The sequence below is a fragment of the Phragmites australis genome, chromosome 24 (genome assembly GCF_958298935.1).
Source record: "Phragmites australis chromosome 24, lpPhrAust1.1, whole genome shotgun sequence".
NCBI classification, from domain to species: Eukaryota; Viridiplantae; Streptophyta; class Magnoliopsida; order Poales; family Poaceae; genus Phragmites; species Phragmites australis.
In genome coordinates this window covers 7,601,316-7,623,352 of record NC_084944.1, presented here as the reverse complement: position 1 = coordinate 7,623,352, position 22,037 = coordinate 7,601,316, and the positions used below count along the sequence as shown (strand labels likewise).

At 45.1% G+C, this 22,037-nt stretch overlaps 3 protein-coding genes and 1 long non-coding RNA gene across 4 annotated transcripts; 3 read left to right on the top strand and 1 right to left on the bottom strand.

Annotated features, from left to right (window-relative positions):
• Positions 1-3,338: 3,338 nt before the first annotated feature.
• On the top strand, positions 3,339-8,030 carry LOC133907384 (ras-related protein RABF1-like). Its single transcript, XM_062349418.1, has 8 exons — positions 3,339-3,517; positions 5,158-5,231; positions 5,504-5,587; positions 5,691-5,785; positions 5,982-6,087; positions 6,651-6,740; positions 6,825-6,911; positions 7,666-8,030. Exons 1-8 carry the CDS (start codon positions 3,493-3,495, stop codon positions 7,702-7,704), a joined length of 600 nt encoding a protein of 199 aa, XP_062205402.1. The 5' UTR covers positions 3,339-3,492; the 3' UTR covers positions 7,705-8,030.
• A 1,875-nt stretch (positions 8,031-9,905) lies between these two features.
• On the bottom strand, positions 9,906-10,832 carry LOC133906935 (uncharacterized). Its single transcript, XR_009907877.1, has 3 exons — positions 10,631-10,832; positions 10,150-10,242; positions 9,906-10,065 (listed from the first exon to the last, which is right to left on the bottom strand). It is a non-coding gene; the product is annotated as an uncharacterized LOC133906935 (long non-coding RNA).
• Positions 10,833-13,832: 3,000 nt separating this feature from the next.
• LOC133907923 (L-type lectin-domain containing receptor kinase SIT2-like) lies at positions 13,833-16,416 on the top strand. The gene has a single exon (XM_062350048.1). The coding sequence runs from the start codon at positions 14,113-14,115 to the stop codon at positions 16,168-16,170; it is 2,058 nt and encodes a 685-aa protein (XP_062206032.1). The 5' UTR covers positions 13,833-14,112; the 3' UTR covers positions 16,171-16,416.
• A 1,050-nt stretch (positions 16,417-17,466) lies between these two features.
• On the top strand, positions 17,467-19,984 carry LOC133907534 (L-type lectin-domain containing receptor kinase SIT2-like). Its single transcript, XM_062349586.1, has one exon. The coding sequence runs from the start codon at positions 17,749-17,751 to the stop codon at positions 19,801-19,803; it is 2,055 nt and encodes a 684-aa protein (XP_062205570.1). The 5' UTR covers positions 17,467-17,748; the 3' UTR covers positions 19,804-19,984.
• The last annotated feature ends 2,053 nt before the right edge of the window (positions 19,985-22,037 follow it).

Genomic DNA, 22,037 nt, shown 5'->3' with positions numbered 1-22,037 from the left:
GTGTCCTTACCAAGGTGAGGAACCACAGCCAACTATCATTGTTTTCACTCTCAACCATTGCAAAGGCGAGAGGAATGATCTGATTATTTGCATCCGCCGCCATTGCTGTCATAAGGGTACCATGGAACTTGCCGCTTAGAAATGTAGCATCCACGCATACAACCGGCCTACAATGCCTGAATGCTTCGATGCATTGTCCAAAGGACCAGAATAACCTAATGAGGTATCGGTCAGTGGTGCTATATGACCCATCATCTAGCCTGATCGGCTCATCCGCCATGGCCCACTGAGTCCCTGGATTCGTCATGGCAATCTTCTGCAGCAGTCTCGGAGCATTGTTGTATGACTCTTCGAAGCTTCCAAACAGCATCTTCAACGCCTTCTGCTTCGCTCGCCACGCGGTGTGGTAATTGATAAGCATGCCAGTCTTAGTGTGCACCTCCCCCATAATCGATTTTGGCGACAAACAAATTTCTGTGCCAATAAGCGTGATGAGGAGTTGGGCTACGAACCTCGCATCAACGGCGTGGCTCACATTCCTAATAGCCTCTTCGCTGCATGTATGTGGGGTGTGTCTACTAATCACAAAATAGTTCTCATATTTCGGCTGATGTGCTCGTACGAAGTAAGGGCAATTCGGGTGCTTCGTACACCTGACCTCATACTCCGTAGGGTTAGACCGGGCGCACTTGTGGTCCCTTCTTGTTATTACAGCATAGTTGCTAATAAAGTGGATGACCTCCCCTCTGTTACGAAACTGTTGCCCGACCTGAATGTCGCTATTCTGGTATCCCCAGTTAGATAAGGTGTTATACTCAACGACGACACACTCCAGGAGCCCAGTACCACGAAAGTACTGGATCGCCGGGACCGGGTCATCATTGTCAGCAGCTTCTTCATCCCCGCTACCACCGTCTTCATTATCCATGCATCCTGCATCGACCTCACCAGGGTCCACTCTACCTCCCTCTCTACTGGAACTGCCCTCCCCGACATGCCCTCCATCCTCTTCATGCATCACCTCCTGGCTTGAGCCTTCCACAGTGGTCACTGCATCACCTTGCACCAGTCGTGACACTATGTTTACGTACACCGCCATATCAAAGTTCTCCTCCAATGCCTTGCGTGAGTACAAAGCCCATGCGTTGTTCCTACTCATCTCGAACAACGTATGGACAATGACCGAGCTATTTGGAACAAGCCGCGGCCGTACACCCTCTAACACAACAGTATGGGACTGCTGGTTCACACGCAAAAGGCGCATAATATGTGATTTCAGACCATCTAGATCAATAGGTACCTCAACCGAACTCTCTATGTGCTGGCAGTTCTGAATTGTTACAAGTCTCCCGTGCAAAACTGTGGGACGTTCTCCATAATAAATATGGAAAATCATACCGTATCTCCTAAATAAATATACATGTAATAAATAATAAGTACAAAAATAATACTAATTAAATAGTGCAATATACAACTAATATGCATCTTTGTTGCTACTGGACACTATCTTCTACGGTTCTACCAAACCTAAGTGATTAAACTAATTAATCAAGTTAATTGATTAATTATATTACTTTAATAAAACTAATTACCTAGATTAAATCACGTAAATTCATGTTACTATATTAAGTAAAGAATCTAATCACACTTACTAATAAAACTTATATAACCCAACTAAATCATTAATTTAAATACTCTAATTTACCAAAATAATATAATTAATCAAATGTACTTGAATGAATTTAACAATATACTGACGAAATGACTAATATACTTCTGAACGAACTAAGAAAAATCTAATTATAATTACTAATTAACTATGTAATTATATTACTTTAATAAAACTAATTACCTAGATTAAATCCCGTAAATTCATGTTACTATATTAAGTAAAGAATCTAATCACACTTACTAATAAAAATTATATAACCCAACTAAATCATTAATTTAAATACTCTAATTTACCAAAATAATATAATTAATCAAATGTACTTGAATGAATTTAACAATATACTGACGAAATGATTAATATACTTCTGAACGAACTAAGAAAAATCTAATTATAATTACTAATTAACTACGTAATCTAAAAACTTACCTTAAGGAAATTGAGCGCGGCTGCTGCTCGCGTTGATCCTCTCCGGCTGCCCCCTCTGCTCGAGCTGCTTCTCCTAGCGTTGCTCCGTTGCTACTCTCTTCTCTCCACTGCTGCTCTCTTTTCTTCTCCCTTCTCTCCTTTGCTGCTCTCTTCTCTTCTCCCTTCTCTCCTTTGCTGCTCTCTTCTCTTCTCCCTTCTCTCTTCTGCGAGCCAGGGCTTTTATTAAGCGCAAAAGCAGCATTCCGCTGGCACGCACACACCGAAAGCATCGACAGGACGTGAAAGTGACATGATGTACTGAATTCGGCAACTGAGGTGCCGAATACGGCACTGTAGGCTGTATTCGGCACCTCAGTTGCCGAATACACTCTGTACTCTGCTGTATTCGGCAACTGAGGTGCCGAATACAGCCCACAGTGCCGTATTCGGCACCTCAGTTGCCGAATACGGTGTTTTCGGATTTCAAGTTTCCGAAATTCAAATTTCGGTATTTGAGATACCGAATACGAGTGCTAGATTTGCAAATACGTCGACATGTTGTCTATTTTCGTAAATACGGTCGCGTATGTTGTCTAAATTTCCAAATTTGCCGAGTATCAGACATTTTTTCCTATACGAAACGTGTATGATAGGATTAGTTTCCTTGGGAATTTTTTATTTGAGACCGTCCTTCAATCATACCAACCGCGTTAAATTCCTCCGTTTCTCTTTTGTTGCGAAGGAGCCCTAAGATAGATTGCTCGAACTAATCTGCCAATGATTTTAGGAACAGTACCCAATAGTGTACATTTTTGTATGGAAAACACAAAATGGGCTCTGTGAAGTGCGTAGAGAAAACGAAAACCATATTCCATATTCCTCCACTTCACTAATCAAGTGGAATGGCGTACCCGGCATTAGGACGGATAAGGCTAATTCACACGTGCACGTTATTGGCAGAAGTAGCAACTTTTCAGACAATCTCTCTCATCTTTCTATTTTTAGAAAAAATTTCTTCCAGCGTCTTTCTATATTTTAAAAAGTTTTTTAATTCTAGACAAGATTTTTTAAAAATTAATTAGAAAAGTTTTAAGTAAAATTTAACCAATAAAGTTTGCTCAGAAAAATTTTTGAAAAAAAAATTCGATTTCTTTTCCAAAAATCGGAAGTGGGCCCGCCGGAGGCGCGAGCAACGCACCGCGCGCGTGCGAAACAGAATTTCTGCATTAGGACGCTTAAAGTATAGGGAACACGTAAACAACGAACTACGCGTTCGTTACTGCTACGTGTCGCCGAGGTGCCGACGCCCAGCCAATAAGAACTGCGAGCTAACCAAACGGCCACCGCCGACCGCCGCCGCGTCCGTGCCTTGCCGCCTTATTCCGCCTCCGTCCGTCCGTTGCCCGCGTGACGGCATGGGCTGCTCGTCCTCACGTCCAGGTCGCCCCCTTTCTCAGGAACAAGCCAAAAAGACCTCTTCTTTCACTTCCTCCGTGGATCTTTCGTTTTACTTCTGCTGTGCTGCGTCGGTGTTGTGGCCGCTGAACAACAGAGTTAAGCAGGATGCTTCTCTAGAGACGGTGTGATTCGGGATTTCAATATTAGCGGTTGGGAGGAGAGGTCAGTGCTGGTGCGGCTTGGGGGTGGGCTTTAGTTGCGGCGGCGGCGGGCGGCAGATTGATTAATTGATGCGGATTTTGGTTACTGTTTACTGCGTATCTGCGCAGTATTTCTTGGAGCTGAGTGATTTGATCAGTAGAACGGAAGGGTCTGTGAATTCGTGAGACCATGTAGGTTGTTGGGATGTAGGAATGGGGAAATTTTGGTCTTTTACGTTGCAAGTTCTGTACGCTAGCACGGACTGGAGGTTAGCTGCATGTCGATGTGAAATCGTAGATCCTCCAGCAATGGATGTAGTTCGATTGGGAGGTGAGTGAATACAATGACAATTTTGCTTTTGGTTAGTTGCTTGGTATTCAACTATAGCTCTATGCTGAATGCTGCTGATGTGGAGTTGCTTCTCGGCACATTTGCGATCAAATGGTAGTGATGGTAATAGCGTTAGTGCGCCAAATGAAATGCAAGCAATCCCAAACAAGGGGTACGTATCGGCATTTTGGTGTGTTGGCAATTTGGCATATGAAAGAGAAGGGCTGTTATGTAGGTTGGGGCCCCGAGTTCAGATCATAGTCCTGTCTATGCACCTGCACAACATGCACTACTGCACTGGCAGGGGAGCCCTAAGGTTGAGAGGTTCTCTTGAATACACAAATTGTCAATTACTCTGAGTGACACTTGTATTGATTCAGGAAGTGTTATAAATGGGGGCAAAAGGGTGGTATTCCATCCTGGAAGTTGAACATTGCCTTGTTCCATAGTTAGCTTAGGAAATTTCAACTATTGTTCAATGAAATCTTATGGAGGTAATTGCAAGATAGACCTATCTTAATGCCATTGATACTGCTAAACCATTGTTGGAACCTTAATATTTTGCTTTATATAATTATATTACTGCCGTGCATTTGTGTTTGGATGAAAAATTAATCAGCAGTTTAATACAAGAGCTATTATAGCCGTGCAAGGAATGTAAGCCTGCTTACTGACCATAAAATAAACTAAGAAAACAAAATCTCTAGATTCCATCCTCTTAAACCTATGGTCATTCAAAAGTGTCAATAATCAAATATCCAAACTTTTAATTTTACTGAAAGAGTTGTAATCAAATGGGCTTTCTTAAATATTAAGTTCTTCAGCTTATAACAGGATCTAGATAATTTTTATTGTACCTTCTCATAAACCTTGCTTAAATGCTGGGATCAGGGGAGCACTCGTAGCTCTTAAAAAGTTTCTTGTGGCTGCTAGGTTGACAAATATATGGTAAAGGATCCATGCAGAACTTACTAAAACAGTGTAAATAGTCTGCAAGAACCTGAAATGGAATTGAATTTACTTGGTATTGAATTTTTTGGATCATTTTATTCGGTTAGTAACTCTCTTGCCTTTCAAATCAATATTTTTATAAAGTTGGGCTGCTAGGCAGCAAGCAATTAATGCAGCAATACTTTTTTTTCCTCATTTAGCCACTAATGCTGGAGGGGTGAGCAATATCAACAATGGAAATTCAGATACTGATTCAAAGAACTTCCAAGTAAAGGTTTGCTAAATACGATTCTTTTCGGGTCATGTATCTACACTTGTACTTCAATATGTTTATTCACAAATTGGTATGCAATTCTGTCGCTGTAATTTCTGCTTGTTCATGTATGTATCTGGCATATGATTTGTTAGCACATCGACATTATAAGAGATAGATCTCAGTCCAATTAATGTCTTTCATTTAATGTTTGTAATTTTCTTTGTTGGCATCAAAGTGAGTTAAACTTTGTCCTTTGTTCTCAATTTTTCTTATTTGTTCTCCTTGTGTAGTTGGTATTACTTGGAGACTCTGGTGTTGGTAAGAGCTGCATCGTTCTTCGCTTTGTACGTGGCCAGTTTGACCCTACTTCCAAGGTGAAACCAGCAACTAACGTTTTTTTTTGGGTTTCATGAACAGTAGAAACATTTTTTCACATGTGCGATTTCGTTTCAACATCTTCCATTAAAATGAATATAGGTAACTGTTGGTGCATCATTTTTGTCACAAACATTGGCATTAGAGGACTCCACAACAGTGAAGTTTGAAATATGGGACACTGCTGGCCAGGAGAGGTACATATTAGGAGCTTTGGTTAAATGTTAAGTTTGACCATTAGTGCATCCTTGCATTGATCTGCTTCAAGAAATTTCATTCCAAAAGTACCAAGTTATGCTCTCACATACAAGTTCTCTTTACTTGACTTATGTCTAATGCAAGCATATGTAATGCATTTCCTGCCAAAATTCATGAAAAAAAGTCAATTTCCAGGTATGCTGCCTTGGCACCTCTTTACTACCGAGGAGCTGGTGCTGCAATTGTTGTCTATGATATAACCAGCCCAGAGTCATTTAACAAAGCACAATACTGGGTGAAGGTATTATGCATATTCCCTTCTGTCGTGTGATTAATTTTGTCTGTGAAATCTGCTCAAGAAGTATGGATGAACAAGTTTAATTAATTCACTCCAAACCCAAAAGTGTTGTTAACAAGTTCTTTTAGAATTTGTAGTTGGTCTGTGTTTCTGCTTCTAAGTCGGTACATTATGTTTGTGTTTTAGTACTGAGATACTTTCAGGCAGCCTATAACATTTCCAGTATAATTGGCGAGCCTGCCCTCCTGTCTTCTGTTATTGTATTTGAGTCCCATATTCTTGTACTGCAGTACTAGAGTGCTTCTAACTACTACCAATGTGTTGATCTTGATCAACATTCTGTTCCAAAGAGTTACATAAGATCCGTGAGCAGCAGCGTAGTAAATGCAACCTAAATTATGTTGTCTAGCTATGCATTTATTATGTAGCTTTTTGTTTATTCAGTGTCAACTGTGTGGAGCAATAGTTATCCTCTTCAGCATAATGAAATCCATGATGATACCACTCTCTTTTGTTTTGGTACAAGGGAAATCCAATTTTTCATGTCTTCCTTTTCTACTCTTCAGGAACTTCAGAAACATGGCGGTCCTGATATGACTATGGCTTTGGTTGGAAACAAGGCTGATCTGCATGAAAATCGTACTGTATCTTCTCAGGTGTGCAAGAAAGATTATGCCAGTTTGTCAGTTTGACTAGTAAATGTTGTTGAAGGTTTTGACACTATACTTTGGTTTCTGAAGGAAGCACAAGAGTATGCAGAAAGTAACAGTATGTTCTTCATAGAAACGTCAGCAAAAACGGCCGATAACATAAACCAACTATTTGAGGTATGTATCAGGAGCACATTGATATATGTTTTTGATATAGTTAGGTGGTGATAAACCTAGAAAAACATGAAAAGAATCTAGGCTCATCAGTTTTTTCTGAGTAATGCAAAAGTGCTGGCTGACACAAATGAGGACTTGTAGCAGAACCGAAACGAGAGCAATGTATATTTTGGGCCTTTTGGCTGCACTGCTGGCTAGTTCCTTTAATATGAAGAACCCCTGATCCCAAGCAGGATCAGTACCATATTCCAGTCAAATCTTCCAGAAGTTGGCATTTCTAATATCTTTCCCAAGTAATGTATGATCTGGAAATTTTGTGGTGTGGCTGCTGGAATATGGCCCATCCAAAAGGAACTCCGAGAACTTTTGAATTTATTTTTGGCCGTTGTCTTCTTGTTGGAAAAAAACAGCTTTCCACATGAAATCATTGATAAAGAAAGGGGACTAGGGCAAAACATGTAAGGTGTGAGATTTTTTCTATTGGGAATGTGTAGCAGGCCTGATGCTTTTCTGTTGTGTGAAGTTCCGTTCACTTTCCTGTTCTAACCACCACATAGAAAGTCTCCTTTCTATGTGGATGTTCTGACCAACTGTTGTGTGAAACGTTGAACCCACCCTGGCTCCCGACTTTGTTATATCTTAAATTACCAACATTTTTCACCCATTTTTTGTTTTCCGTCACACTCTGGCCATATGTTGTTCCCAATACAGGTCTTTGGTGAAATCATGTTAACATATTGAATGTCTTGCGCAGGAAATCGCGAAGAGGTTGCCCAGGCCAACATCATCTTGATCGGCGCAGGTTGCATTTAAACAGCCTCATTAATGAGTATGTGTAATCTACACTAGCATGGTGTCAGGTCAAGCCTTCTGTATGCGAGTTGTTTGCATATGTAACTTCCATGTAAAACTTGCATGTTGTCCCAATTGTGTCGAATTCTGGAAATATATATATTTCCAGTTTGGTCAAGTTAAACTGGCCGCAGCATGTGCTCTGCACAAGCCATTACACATGGAAGTCATATGTAGGCGGCAAGCTGCTACTGCTGCATTTCTAATGCGAAATATGTACCCCATTTCTAATGTGAAATCAATTATATTGCAGAATTGTCAGGACTATTGAACCTGTCCATTGTTGAAATATGTATCTGAATTCTGGAACCTGAAGTGTTCTACTTCAACTCCATGTTCAGGCTCCTTTCACTTGAAGCTCAATGAGCAGCTGGCTACCTGTCCATCTCATAAGTGTGCTGACCTGAAGGTTCAAGCTGTCCAACGCATATCATCACTGATTTTTTAATATTGTTTTTTACGGTAATATCAGAAATAATACGGAAAATCATGAAATTTCAAAAATATCACTTGTTCGCTTGACCGTTTAGCGAAAAATAGTTTTTGCACAATGGTAAAGCGAAAAATATAGTGTGCTACATAGCGAAAATATTTTCACTTTTCCGAAAATTGAAAAATCAAATTTTCGTTGAATGGTAGTGTGAAAATAGTGTTTTCCGATCTGGTTTTGCAAAAATATTGCGTCGCTTGTCCATTCAGTGAAAATACCTTGTAAATGCGAAAATTAATTTAAATTATATTTTATGCATGCAAAAAATTCCTTATTTTTTTGGTTCGAGGTAAAATTGTCGTACTTGTGTGATTGCCGAGAACATTTTTTCCTTACTTTTTCATTTGATGTAATTTTGTCCAAATACTTGTGTGATTGTCGAGAACATTTTTTCCTTAATTTTTCGTTCGATGTAATTTTGTGTAGGTACTTATCCGATTGTCGATTTTTTTTATTTAATCTAAAATTGTGTGAGTAATTTTTTGAGTGAAGTAATATTGGGAGGGTTCAAAATATATTTTTTAAAACAATAGTAGTTTTGAACCATAGTTATCATAAAATTTGATATGAATGTTACATACGCTGATGAACATTATATAAGACGTAGTGTTTTTTGTCATAGCATGAATGGACTCTAACCATTCAGAGATAACGAACGCCTAAAGACTAACCTAATAGCATACCGATACTAAACCTAACATGCCTTAGAAAATAAAATTAGCCTGAGTTATAATAGATTCTCTCTAGTGAGTGTATCTAGGATATTTGACATTACTTAGGGTTTCAGGGCCCTCCGCCTTAGCGCGACGGGCGCTCTCTCGCTTCCTTTCACTCTGTACTTTGCGTGCTTGCCGCGGTGCGCTCCTCCATAGCCTTCTTCATGCGCTCCTCCTCTTGCTGCTTCATCCGTAGTTCCTACTACTGTTGCTTGTACTTATGACGTTCGTAAGCTTCCCTCATCCACTATATGTTCATGTCAACCCATCGCTTTTGGTGCTTATTTTTCTCCATATCCAGTCCTACCATGAAGTCACAGAGAGGTGGAGGGGATTGGACAAATGAAATAAGAGAAAAAATTAGTAAGACAATGCATGAAATCGTATGCAAAGTGACATATGAATGATCTATGTTGCTATACCGATGGGTACTTATACGGTCTATATCGAGGCATATTGTACTTAATAGTTGGCACACATAAAGAAATATCTATCATAAGTGTAGGAGATGTCCTGGCAGTGGTGGGCTCAGCACTTTCAAATTAGATGTACATAGCTAAAAAAAGTATTTGATAACCATAAATATTAAACGATGACAAGATCCAAAGTTTTTTTTAAAAAGATATCTGCATAAGCACAACTGCAGTCATTTACTCATCTGAACTGGACTGGACAGATGAATCCTTTGGCAAATGGCAATTGCAATGCTCACTGGTGGCAGACCTAGGAATGAAGCAAATGGGTGCTAATTACTACGTACTAAAATTTTCACTAGTTTTGAATTTAGAGATGTGCTATAAAAATTAGAATTCTACTGACACAAACACGTAGAGATATAAATATAGACAAATGACATGAAAATAATGCATTTTACCTAGATAAATACCAATTAACGAAGGTAAAATCTACTAACCATTGTGATATGATTCCATGCTACATTGGCAACCTACATATGTAAAATAGCATATGTTTCAATTGCATTTGGTTGCAACCTTTTTTTCCCTACTTCAGTGGCACACCTTGATATGTTTCAATTGCATTGGGTTCTTCATCTTGGTACTAGCCCTCTGAGATGATTCATCCTGGTACTAGCTCTCTGAAATAAAGTTGAGCATATTTGCAAGTTGTTACCCAACCTATTAAAAATTCATAATTATAAGCAGGAGAAATGAATACTTACTAGAATAGCAATTTGCAACGTAGCTCCAATATCATGGGGTCTGGTGAAGCCTAGCTCTCTCTCTCTGTTCAGTTTGATATTTACAGAAGTTTCCTAAGGGAAAAAGCAATGTGATGTAACACAATTAGTGTACAATTTTAAGAAAACTATACCCATGCTTTGCTATGGCAAACCTAGTTCAACTCCAGAAATACTAGCCAGGAGTATTGTCATATTATAAACTGAATGACAACTATCCAATTTTCTATCATGGGAAATCATTCATGACAGTCCAAATCCTAAATATCTCATCACTGGTAGATTATACAATTGGATGTGTAAAATACTGCACATGATAATATGTAAACCGGGCTTTGTATAAACCTCTTTGGAATATAGAATTAGATGGGAATATGAGAAGTCCGGAAAAGAAATTCAGACCTGTAGTCCAAAATCAAAAGGAGCGGCAGTAGGTTAGCACATTGATGGTAGAAATTCAGACCTGCGTGCATGAAGAAGCAGTGCTGCTGGATTTGGACACCGATGGAAGAAACATAGGAGTTATAAAGTCATCGCCTATTCGCTGGTGAGTTTGGAGCGCCAAATTTATTGAGGTGGAAGCTAAGGGTGATGGATCCAATGGTAGGGGAGCCGGCCGACGGGGCGACGGGCGATGTCGCGACGGGATGAATCAGGGTGCCTCCTAACTGCTGAGGGAGTAGGCGAGCGGTGAGCAGGCTGCACCATAAGGAGCAAATGAGAGTAGCCGAGCAGGTTTGTAGGGACCAATTGGAGTGTTGGACCGGGCTTTGGGGTGGAGGGAGTGCTAACTAGGCCGATGGGTGGTGACCAGTCCAAACAAGATATAGGAGCCGATTGGGTCGGTGGCCAGCTGTTGGGAATTGGGTTGTGGTAGTTGGACTTGGCCACTAAGAATACATATAGTTATTTTTTTTAAAAAAAAATTAGGTGTACATCTGTACACCCTTGTCTCTACATCGGCCCGCCCCTGTGTCCTAGATCCACGAAGCCTACAAGAGTCGTCAAAAAACACATCGACAGTTGGACCCCATAGAGGATGGAAGTCTTCCGATGTTTCTTGGGTGTGTTTGGTGGAGCTAAGTAAGATATTGCAGTTGAGAGAGCTGAGAAAGGAGTGGTCTATCCATGGTTTATGGTGAGGTTATTTATGGTGGCTGGTGTATGAACTGAGTGCATATGCATGGCTTGGGGCTGAAGCATGGGAGTATTGTGCATAAGGACAAATGAGCAAGGATTCCCTATAAAAGCTGAAAAGGTTGTGGCATTAATGCTTGACCGAGATTCCCTGTGAAAGCTGTTGCTTGGTGTGGTTGTCTTATTCTGTAAAAGTTCAGCAATGAGTTATTGTTGCCTCTGCAGAAAGGATACTTTTCATTATACGTTACTATAGCAGAAGGCATAAGGTCACGAGCGAGTGTTTCCTCATCATTTTACTTCGTGGAGCGAAGATATGTCCAAGCTATAGGTGTAGGCCGGCTGTAGCAGCCGATTATATGGATGTGATGAATCACGTGCTCTAGCATCTTCTCTGACTGATCCACCGATTATTGGTAATACGGAGTGGTTCCTTTATCATCGTGCAATAAAAATCTGAACAAATGAAATGGTAAGCTAAACAAAAGAAATAGTTGTGCAACAGCGTGAAAAAAATACATTGACTAAGTATATAAGTAAAACAGACTACACCTGAACCTTGGCCCCTACCCTGACCCCTACCCTAGGCCCTACCTCTGGCACACTTTGGCATGCATGCTGACGCTGGAACGTCTGCCTCCTCCTACTCTTGAGGATGGTCGTATGCGGAAGGTGTGTACCAATCAGACTCGCGGTGGTTGCGTCTGGGCAACTGGAAACCATAGGCTTCTTCCGCCTCCTGTTGTGTAGCCTGAGTGGGCGGAGGTGCACTGCACAACTGGAAGGGGCTGATCACTTCAGAGGCCCCTCCGAAGTCAAAGAATGGGTTCCTAGTGGAGTGTGGTGAGCTCCTAAAAACCTGTCGGTGATCTTAATGCGGAACATACCTGCATTTCATCGTACAGAAATAAGTGAGCATCACCATATAATGTGTAATAAGTCAGACATTATGGAAGAAAGAGTCATGACATACCTGGTGTAGGAACATACAAAGGCACTATCCATCCAGAGTGTCCTGTTTGGTCAAGGCAAGAAGGCTGAGGACTAGCGTGGAAATGCTCCCATATGATACATGCACCACTTGTTTTGTAGTTTAGACTATGGGAACAGCTCACTTGAATTCTCTTTTAGTGTTTTTATAGTAGATAAGATCCTAACATGCCGGTCATATATGATGCAAACGTTAGGTCAATCACGGACAACCCCAACTTTAAGATGCCTAAAAAACCAGAGTCAGCTCAACCTGCTCTCACCCTCCACACATGAAAATGCCAAAGGAAATATCCGGTTATTCACATTAACTCCAACTGCAGTGAGAATCTGACCTTTGTACTTCTCAGTCAAGAATGTACCACCCACGTAAAGCAAAGGACGGCAATACTGAAAGGACTGAATACACTAACCCAAGAAAAAGAAAGCACGTCGGAAAACCTTGAGCTAGTTTTCATCAATTTCAGTCTCTTTGAAAGCGATGTAAGTGCCAGAGTTTCTTTCCTTAATAATATAAACACACGAGGTGGGTTGCAATAAAAGACCTCGTAGGTACTCTAGCGCTTCTCTAACTTTTTCTGCTTCGCACGTCAAGTATTTTGATAAATAAGCTCCTCTTTCCTTCTTCTTCTTCTCCCTTCTTCTCCCTCCTTCCTCCTCTTCTTCTTCCCTCTTCTTCCTCTTCTTCTCTCCCAACCGGCCTCCTCCCTCTCCCTGCCAAACGTGCGGCCGCGCACTCGGCTTCTCTTCTCCCTGCATACTCAGTGTGTCGAAGATGTCAACCCACACAAAGAGAAGAAGGTGCAAGGCGTCGCGGGCGGACTGGACAATTTTCGCTGGACGGTTCAACGAAAATTATATTTTCCGCAATGGTCCTTCGAAAACTATTTTTCGCGATATGGCCTTTCGAATTTTTTTCTATTTTCATTATATGATCCTACGAAAATATTTTTTGCTCAACTGTAGTGCGAAAACTCTATTTTCACGCTACAGTTTTTATATTTTTGTTTTTGCTAAGCGGTCGAGCGAATATGTGATATTTTTAAAATTTCGTGATTTTACGTATCATTTCTGAAATTACCGTACAAAAAATTATATCATCACTGCCTTGTTCTGATGTCAGCTTGGCTTGACTCAGGATAAACTGTGATTCTCTGTTCAATAATTAATTCGACTCTGAACGATCATAATTCTTCCTTTTAATTATCATTGTAGAATTTTCTTCCATACTTGCGTTACCGGTGTTGGCACTCAGTCGACTTGCTGTCTCGAATATGACATTGATTGGATATCATAGAAAAAGATTATTTTCTCGCTCGGTTATCCGGTTCTCTTCATGATTCATTTCTCGATCAATTATCCCTTTTTTGGTGTGGTTTCTGATAAAAAGATCGCACTGGAGAAAAAAGTCGAATTTTATCCGAATAAGTTGGTAGAAATTTTCAATAATTTCTGCTGGTTGAAGATATTTTTGGAATTTCGGCCACCGTATACAAATTCAAAATTCGATTTGAAAATTAGGCAGTAAAAGCTGATAATCATCTCACTTTTTTGGGGAAAAAATGGTAAATGAATGCTTGATCATAGCAGAAATTGCACATCTGCGTTTGACTCGCTACAGAAATAAGAAGAAAATGTGGATCTTTCTTTTCTCCCTATGTGGTCATAGAAGGAACGCCAATGGAAATGGCCAATCAATAGTTGCTTCTGCAGTTCTACCTGAAAGGTCTTCATGTCTGCTTGCTTATCAGAGACAAATTTTCCGATCTCTCACCTACCAAGGACTAGGTGAGTTGCCACTCTGCTCCGAGGGACGAGATGCATGCCATGATCTCCTTCCTTGTACTGCTTCTCTTTCATCGCCATGGCGTCAGCCATGCAGCGGTGGCAGCTGCTGCCAGCGGCGGCGGTGGCGCCCAGTTCATCTACAACGGCTTCTCCGGCGCGCGGCTCGACCTCGACGGCATGGCCCTGGTCGAGCCAGACGGCAAGCTCATGCTGACCAACGTCACGTCCCAACTGAAGGGCCACGCGTTCCACCCGGCGGCATTCCGCTTCCACGACGACGACAGGACGCCCAACGGCACCGCCCGGTCGTTCTCGACGGCCTTCGTGTTCGCCATCGTCTCCGACTACGTGACGGTGAGCGGCAACGGGTTGGCCTTCTTCGTCATGCCGAGCAAGAACCTGTCCGCAGCGTCGCCGAGCCAGTTCCTCGGCCTCTTCAACAGCCAGAACAACGGCAACGCGAGCAACAACGCCTTCGCCGTCGAGCTCGACACCATCCTCAACTCGGAGTTCCGGGACATCAACAGCAACCACGTCGGTGTCGACGTGAACGGCCTGGTGTCCATCGCCGCCGAGCCCGCGGGGTACTACGCCGAAGACGACACGGGGGGCTTCAGGAACCTGTCCCTCTTCAGCGGCGACGCGATGCAGGTGTGGGTGGACTATGACGGCCGGGCCACGGTGCTCAACGTGACGCTGGCGCCCGCGGAGGCGCCCAAGCCCAGGAAGCCTCTCATATCCGTCGCCGTCGACCTCTCGCCGGTTGTGAGCGACACGGCGTACGTCGGCCTCTCGTCGTCGACGGGCCCGTACCAAACGCGCCACTACGTCCTCGGCTGGAGCTTCGCCCTGGACGGCGCCGCGCCGCCGCTCGACTACGCGATGCTCCCCAAGATGACGCGCGTCGTCACCAAGCGACGATCCAAGGCGCTCTACGTGGTCCTGCCCGTAGCCATGCCGCTCCTTGCGCTAGCAGTGGTCGCCGGCGTGTCCCAGCTCGCGTGGCGGCGGTTCCGGTACGCCGAGCTCCGGGAAGACTGGGAGGTGGAGTTCGGGCCGCACCGGTTCGCGTACAAGGACCTGTTCCACGCCACCGACGGCTTCGACGGCAAGCACCTCCTCGGCGTCGGGGGCTTCGGCAGGGTGTACAAGGGCGTGTTGCCATCGTCCAAGACGGAGGTCGCCGTCAAGATCGTGTCGCACGACGCGAGCCAAGGGATGAAGCAGTTTATCGCCGAGGTCGCCAGCATCGGCCGCCTCCGGCAGCGCAACGTCGTGCAGCTGCTCGGCTACTGCCGACGCAAAGGCGAGCTCCTCCTGGTCTACGACTACATGCCGAACGGCAGCCTCGACAGGTGGCTGTACGATCACGACGCGCCGCCCCTGAGCTGGGCGCAGAGACTCCGCGCCATCAGGGGTGTCGCGTCCGGCCTGCTCTACCTCCACGAGGACTGGGAGCAGGTGGTCATCCACCGCGACATCAAGGCGAGCAACGTGCTTCTCGACGGCGAGATGAACGCGCGGCTCGGCGACTTCGGGCTCGCGAGGCTGTACGACCGCAGCGCTGGCCCGCAGATCACGCACGTGGTGGGCACCATGGGTTACCTCGCGCCGGAGCTCGCGCACACCCGGCGCGTGACGCCGGCCACCGACGTGTTCGCGTTCGGCTCGTTCGTGCTCGAGGTGGCCTGCGGCCGGCGGCCGATCAAGCACGACGCCGAAGACGGTGACGGCTGGTTCGTGCTGGTGGACTGGGTGCTGGAGCTCTGGCGCAAGGACGCTCTCGTCGACGCCGCGGACGCGCGGCTCTGCGGAGACTACCCCGCCGACGAGATGACGCTGGCGCTGAAGCTGGGCCTGCTGTGCTCCCACCCGGCGCCCGCCGCGCGGCCGTCGATGCGGCAGGTGATGCAGTACCTCGACGGCGACACGCTGCTGCCCGAGCTGCCGTCGTCGTACCAGAGCTTCACCGTGCTCGCCATGATGCAGAACGAGGGCTTCGACTCCTACGACGTGTCGTACGCATCGTCGACGGCGACGGGGACGAGCGTGGGCGCCGCGTCCTCCATCCATTCCGGAGGAAGATGATTAAAGCGGCCACGCGTAATCACATTTCGTTATGCCTGGTAGTATCGTAAAATCATTTTGAAAGAAGGATCAAATTTGGCAGGAATTTCAGATTTAGGAATCATGATTTGAGCAAGAACGCACATTTCTTACCCTCCAGCAGAAAAGGGTCTAATCATACTTCACATACGTCGAGCTGTATGAGCTGTAATTAAACCCCTATGCTAAGATAGCTTGGGAATTATCATAGATCGAGATTTAGTGCTATATGTTCAATCCGAAGATCTAAAAAAAAATCAATGATGAACGCGTAGTTTAGGCCAAAAGTGGCTGCAAAGAGCAAATAGGGTTGGCAGCCACCGCAATAGTGGTAGCGGGATATAAACGCTATTATATGATGTAGTAGTCAAAAATAACGGATTAGAACTTAGCAGCCATTACGATGCTTCTCAGGCCTCTATAGTGCTTGTACGACCGCTTTAGCGGGCACTATTTAGTTATGGTGTTCTAAACTCTGATTTTAATTGGCTAATCTATTTTGCATGATTTTTTATAGGAGAAAGTCATTATAGGTACTATCTTCGTTTTCGTTTACTTATCATCAATTTATTACTGTAGTAATTTTAACTTTACGTTTTTCTATAAAAAATTATAGATATCTAAAACTTCCGTATCATTAGATTCGTCGTGAAATACATTTCATTAGTATTATATACTTTTAAGTATTTATAAATTTTTTTAGAAAAGCGTAATATCAAAATTGCTACAGTAAAACCTGATGATAAATAAATGAAAATAGAGGTAGTGCGCTATTACACAAAAGTTCAGTGTTTTTCAAATAACGTTATAGGAGCGTCTGCTATATAGTATGCTACCTTCTATCCGCTGCAACTCCGCTATGCGCTATTTATCAACATGCATATGAGTCAACAGTCAACAGCGAACTGAGCGTAGCTCGGTTGGCTGCGTCGCTGTGCCACGACGCTGCCCGCCCACGTTCGAGGTTTTAGAACGACGCAGGTGCGCGCAGGGAGAATAGTTGTAGTGCGTGGTTTGTACGCATATGAGTCAACAGTCAACGGCGCTGGTCATTGTCCAATCCACGCGTCACGAACAGCCAAAATTCTAGTCTACGATCAATGATACGTAACTCCACTCGGGGCGTTCACACTGCTCGGGTTCATATGGCGTTGATAATTCCTTCGTTGTGTGAGTGCAAGTTACACAACGTCACATCGATGTTTTCCATTCAACCACTCCGTTCAGAATTTCCCACTGAAAATTTTGACGAATTTTAGTGCCACTTGGTACCAGCATCGTCAGATTTGGAGCCAGTTCCGTTCCTGCTCGAACCAGCCTCGTGCTACTTGGTACAGGAGTCACGCTGTGGTCACAGCTGCAAATCTTGATTGGTCGCCGTGAGCCACGTTTACGGATGAAAAATCATGGCAGGTCGCTCTCATGGCGTTTCCTTGCGGTCTCGGTTTCTTGCAGCCTGAAATGTGCTGCCGGAACCTTCCTTGCTTGTGACTTCGCGAGACTAATGGAGCGATCAGTTTGTGTGGTGTGAGTGTGACAAGCGTGCAGGGCGGTTGCGCCATGGCTGCTAAAGCTTTGCTGCTGCTCGTGGTGGCTGTGGGCGTCGGCGCGGGAGTGGAGGCCGCCGGCGCCGTGGAGTTCGCGTACGACGGCTTCGGCGGAGCGGACCTGGCGCTTGACGGCATGGCGACCGTCACGCCTGCCGGGCTGCTGCTGCTCACCAACGACACCAACATGTCCAAGGCCCACGCGTTCCGCCCGGACCCCGTGACGTTTCGTCGGCCGGCGGGGGCAGGCGGCGCCGCTACGATGTCGTCCTTCTCGACCACGTTCGTGTTCGCCATCGTGTCGGAGTTCCTCGACCTGAGCACGAGCGGGTTCGCGTTCCTGGTCGCGCCGTCCACGGACCTGTCCACGGCGATGCCGCAGCAGTACCTCGGCTTGTTCAACGGCACAGACAACGGCGACGCGCGCAACCGCGTCTTCGCCGTCGAGTTCGACACCGTGCGCAACCCGGAGTTCGCGGACATCAACAACAACCACGTCGGCGTAGACGTCAACAGCCTCAACTCGTCCGCGGCCGAGCCGGCCGGGTACTACGACGACGGCACCGGCACGTTCCGGAACCTGAGCCTGATAAGCCGGGAACCCATGCAGGTGTGGGTGGATTACGACGCCGCGACGACGGAGGTCACCGTGGCCATGGCGCCGGTGCGGTCGCCCAGGCCCAAGAGGCCGCTCCTGTCCACGAGGATCGACCTCTCCAAGGTAATCGCCGACACGGCGTACGTCGGCTTCTCGTCGGCCTCCAGCATCGTGCTGGTCAAGCACTACGTGCTCGGCTGGAGCTTCAGCCTCGGCGGCGCTGCGCCGGCGCTCGACTACGCCAAGCTGCCGAAGCTGCCCCGCATCGGCCCCAAGCCCCGGTCCAAGGCGCTCACCATCGCTCTGCCGATAGCCACCACGGCGGCCGTCCTCGCGGCGGTCGCCATCGGTTTCTTGCTCCTGCGGCGGCGGCTCAGGTATGCCGAGCTGCGCGAAGATTGGGAGCTCGAGTTCGGGCCACACCGGTTCGCGTACAAGGACTTGTACGACGCCACTGGTGGCTTCAAGGACAAAAGGCTGCTCGGCGCCGGAGGATTTGGAAGGGTGTACAAGGGCGTGCTCCCGGGGTCCGGGACCGCGGTTGCCGTGAAGAGAGTGTCCCACGAGTCAAGGCAAGGGATGAAGGAGTTCGTCGCCGAGGTTGTCAGTATTGGCCGCCTCCGGCACCGCAACCTCGTGCAGTTGCTCGGCTACTGCCGGCGCAAAGGAGAGCTCTTGCTGGTCTACGATTACATACCAAATGGTAGCCTCGACAAGTACCTACACTGCCGTGACGACAAGCCCGTCTTGGATTGGGCTCAGAGGCTCCACATCATCAAAGGTGTCGCCGCCGGACTGCTCTACATGCACGAGGACTGGGAGAAGGTGGTCATCCACCGGGACATCAAAGCGAGCAATGTGCTTGTCGACGGTGAGATGAATGGCCGGCTGGGTGACTTCGGCCTTGCAAGGTTGTACGACCATGGCGCCGACCCGCAGACCACGCACGTGGTTGGCACAATGGGTTACCTCGCCCCGGAGCTGGTGCGCACCGGCAAGGCGACGACTCTCTCGGACGTGTTTGCATTCGGCGCGTTCCTCCTGGAGGTCGCGTGCGGCCGGAGGCCCATCGAGGAGGACGACGTGGACGGCAACGCCGCCGTCGATGAGGACCACTTCGTGCTCGTGGACTGGGTGCTTGGGCACTGGCGCAATGGCTCCATCACTAGCGTGGTGGACGCCAAGCTCGGCTCGGATTACGACGCCGTCGAGGCGGACCTGGTGCTGCGGCTAGGGCTGGCGTGCCTGCACCCGTCGCCCGCGGCACGGCCGAGCATGCGGCAGGTCACGCAGTACCTCGACGGCAGTGCGCCGTTGCCGGAGCTGCCCGCGACGTACGTGACGTTCAGCACGCTCGCGGGAACGGAGACCTACCAGCCTCTCTTTTTTGACTCGTGGTCCGTCCGGCGGTCGACGGCGGCGATGAGCGTCGCCACCATGTCTGACATCGGTCTCTCCGGTGGCAGATGACATGAACAAGTAGGTGTTCTCCGTAGGAGGCTGCGATATAGGCATCAAATTAGCGATTGGGGAGAGATGCTAATTGTGATGTCCCACAAATTTTTTTGCCAAACCCGTACCATGTTTTGATCGGAAAAGCTTATCTAGGATTTGTTGGAGTGGTGAACTGAATGAACAATGGTTTTTGTAATCTTTGACCATGAAGATTGTTGACGAGTACCCGTTTTCCATGTTCGAACATAGCGCACCTTTCCATTGGGCTGAAGAAGATCGGCAACGGCTTCAACGAGCATTCTTCGCACCATTCTCCACCTATTTTGCGCTTTGTTGAAGTCAGGATTTGGGCACTGAAAACAGGATATCATCAACAAATTAAATAAGGCCATTGGGTAGCTGTGTGCATCCTGTATTCCTGTAAAGCATATGCACTTCAGGCAAACCATTATAGGCCATTTGGTGTATCTGGTTTTATCGTATTGATATAATATTTCATAAAAAAACAAATATATCATTCATGCAAATAATTTTTATGGTACTTACTTAGGTAAGATTCTGGAGACTGGTATACAAGGAGGAATAAAGTGGAGTTTTTTAAGGTCTACTATATTTTAGAGGTGGTAAGTAATGGAGCTCTTCGCCAAACAGGGGTAGCCATGTAGCTATTGATTACAAGCTTTATGACAATTTATGTCTTCTTATCATGTTTCTTCTCTCTATGATGCTGGATATACATGTCAGAATATTATAATAATCAATTGTGTGTTGGCTGTATGCATCTCGGTGCAAAAAGGCGGATGATTTTATCCATTTTCTTAAAAAAAAAGAGTAAAGAAAACCTGTATTGTGACAAGAGTCAATTGTCCAGGATAACTTATGTAGCGGAATGTGGACGTTGCATTTGTCGATACAATATCTCTGTCAGAAGAGAAACAAACGCATCATTGATGGTGAAATATAGAAGGAAACACAAAATTCAAAACAAAGGAAAAGAATAACATTAGTTTCAATTGATAAAATCATTAGGGAAAAACTGGAAAAAAACATAAACTTTTGAATAAATGAACGAAGTCATTACAAGAAACTTATGTACAAGGACTACTAAATGACCAGCAAGCGCATGCCCTTGCTAAGGAGGAACAATGACACTTGAACTTCACGAGATGGTAACTTCTCTTTTAAAAAAATGTGACATCAAGTTCTTATGATAATTTACTTGCATTATATAATCCATCGCCTGTCGTTGAATCTGTTTTTTTTGTAGGATATGGTTCTTACTATGACATAAAACAATGCAAGACATTGAATCAGACAAATGCTACCGCGAATAAATAGTGCATGTAAGAGCTTCGTTACAAGCAGATGGACGTTGTCGCCAAACCAATGCTGATACTTGCACTTTTTGTTGATGATCTTATTTTCTAGAATGAGATTTCTGAAACGTAGTTCTAAGGTTCAGGGTATTTTGATGCCAGGCTATCCATTGCCAAAGAATGCAGCCCTGCTCTGCCTTCTGACAGGGATGTGGCACTTTCATGAGAGAAATTTACATCCCTAAATATCAGACATGTCAACTCGAATATAGGATCCTTCCACAATGAGTCAAACTAGTAATACAGAATAATTCTCTAAAAAATAATGCAGAATAGCCACATTACTGCATTAGAAAAGAAATGTCTCAAGTCAAGGTGAACAGAAAGACATAAGGCTATTCTGTTATTTTTTTCCAATAGTTTTATGAGCAGACTTGTTCCAGGAACTGAGACCATGCTTGAACAAAGAAAGGGCGAGCAAAAGACAAACGCAAGAAAGACTTACATGTTCCTTGTCTCATCTGAAGCTACACGCCTACACCCTGGAGGCACCTTATAACAAGCTACAGAAAGGTGAGTTACTAAAAAGGTTGAAGACAAGAATGAGATTCCAGTATTCCATGGAAACTAAAAGGTGGTTATTACCTTTTGTTCATCTCAAGCCCAAGGAAACTGGAACTTTCACAATTTCTAGCCATTAGAAAAAGAAATAAACCATTTCCTGCGCTAATAAAGAGCATTTAGCCTTTAATTAAGTAACTGATTGTTCTAAGTTTTGGTAGTCTGCATTAGCATGGTGTTGCTCACTTTGACCAAACACAGAGCTAGCAAATCATACCACAAGGTACAGACTGGAACTTTCTGATCAAATATGAATATGTTATTCTGAAAATATTGAGTAGCTGAGATCAAGACCACGAAAATGGATTAGTT

Excerpts from the sequence above, each read along its gene's own strand:
- LOC133907384 (XM_062349418.1), top strand. The coding sequence starts at position 3,493 with ATGGGCTGCTCGTCCTCACGTCCAG. Across the intron at positions 5,588-5,690 it reads AGTTTGACCCTACTTCCAAG|GTAACTGTTGGTGCATCATT; the intron begins GTGAAACCAGCA and ends AAATGAATATAG. Across the intron at positions 5,786-5,981 it reads GACACTGCTGGCCAGGAGAG|GTATGCTGCCTTGGCACCTC; the intron begins GTACATATTAGG and ends GTCAATTTCCAG.
- LOC133907534 (XM_062349586.1), top strand. The coding sequence starts at position 17,749 with ATGGCTGCTAAAGCTTTGCTGCTGCTCGTGGTGGCTGTGGGCGTCGGC.
- LOC133907923 (XM_062350048.1), top strand. The coding sequence starts at position 14,113 with ATGCATGCCATGATCTCCTTCCTTGTACTGCTTCTCTTTCATCGCCAT.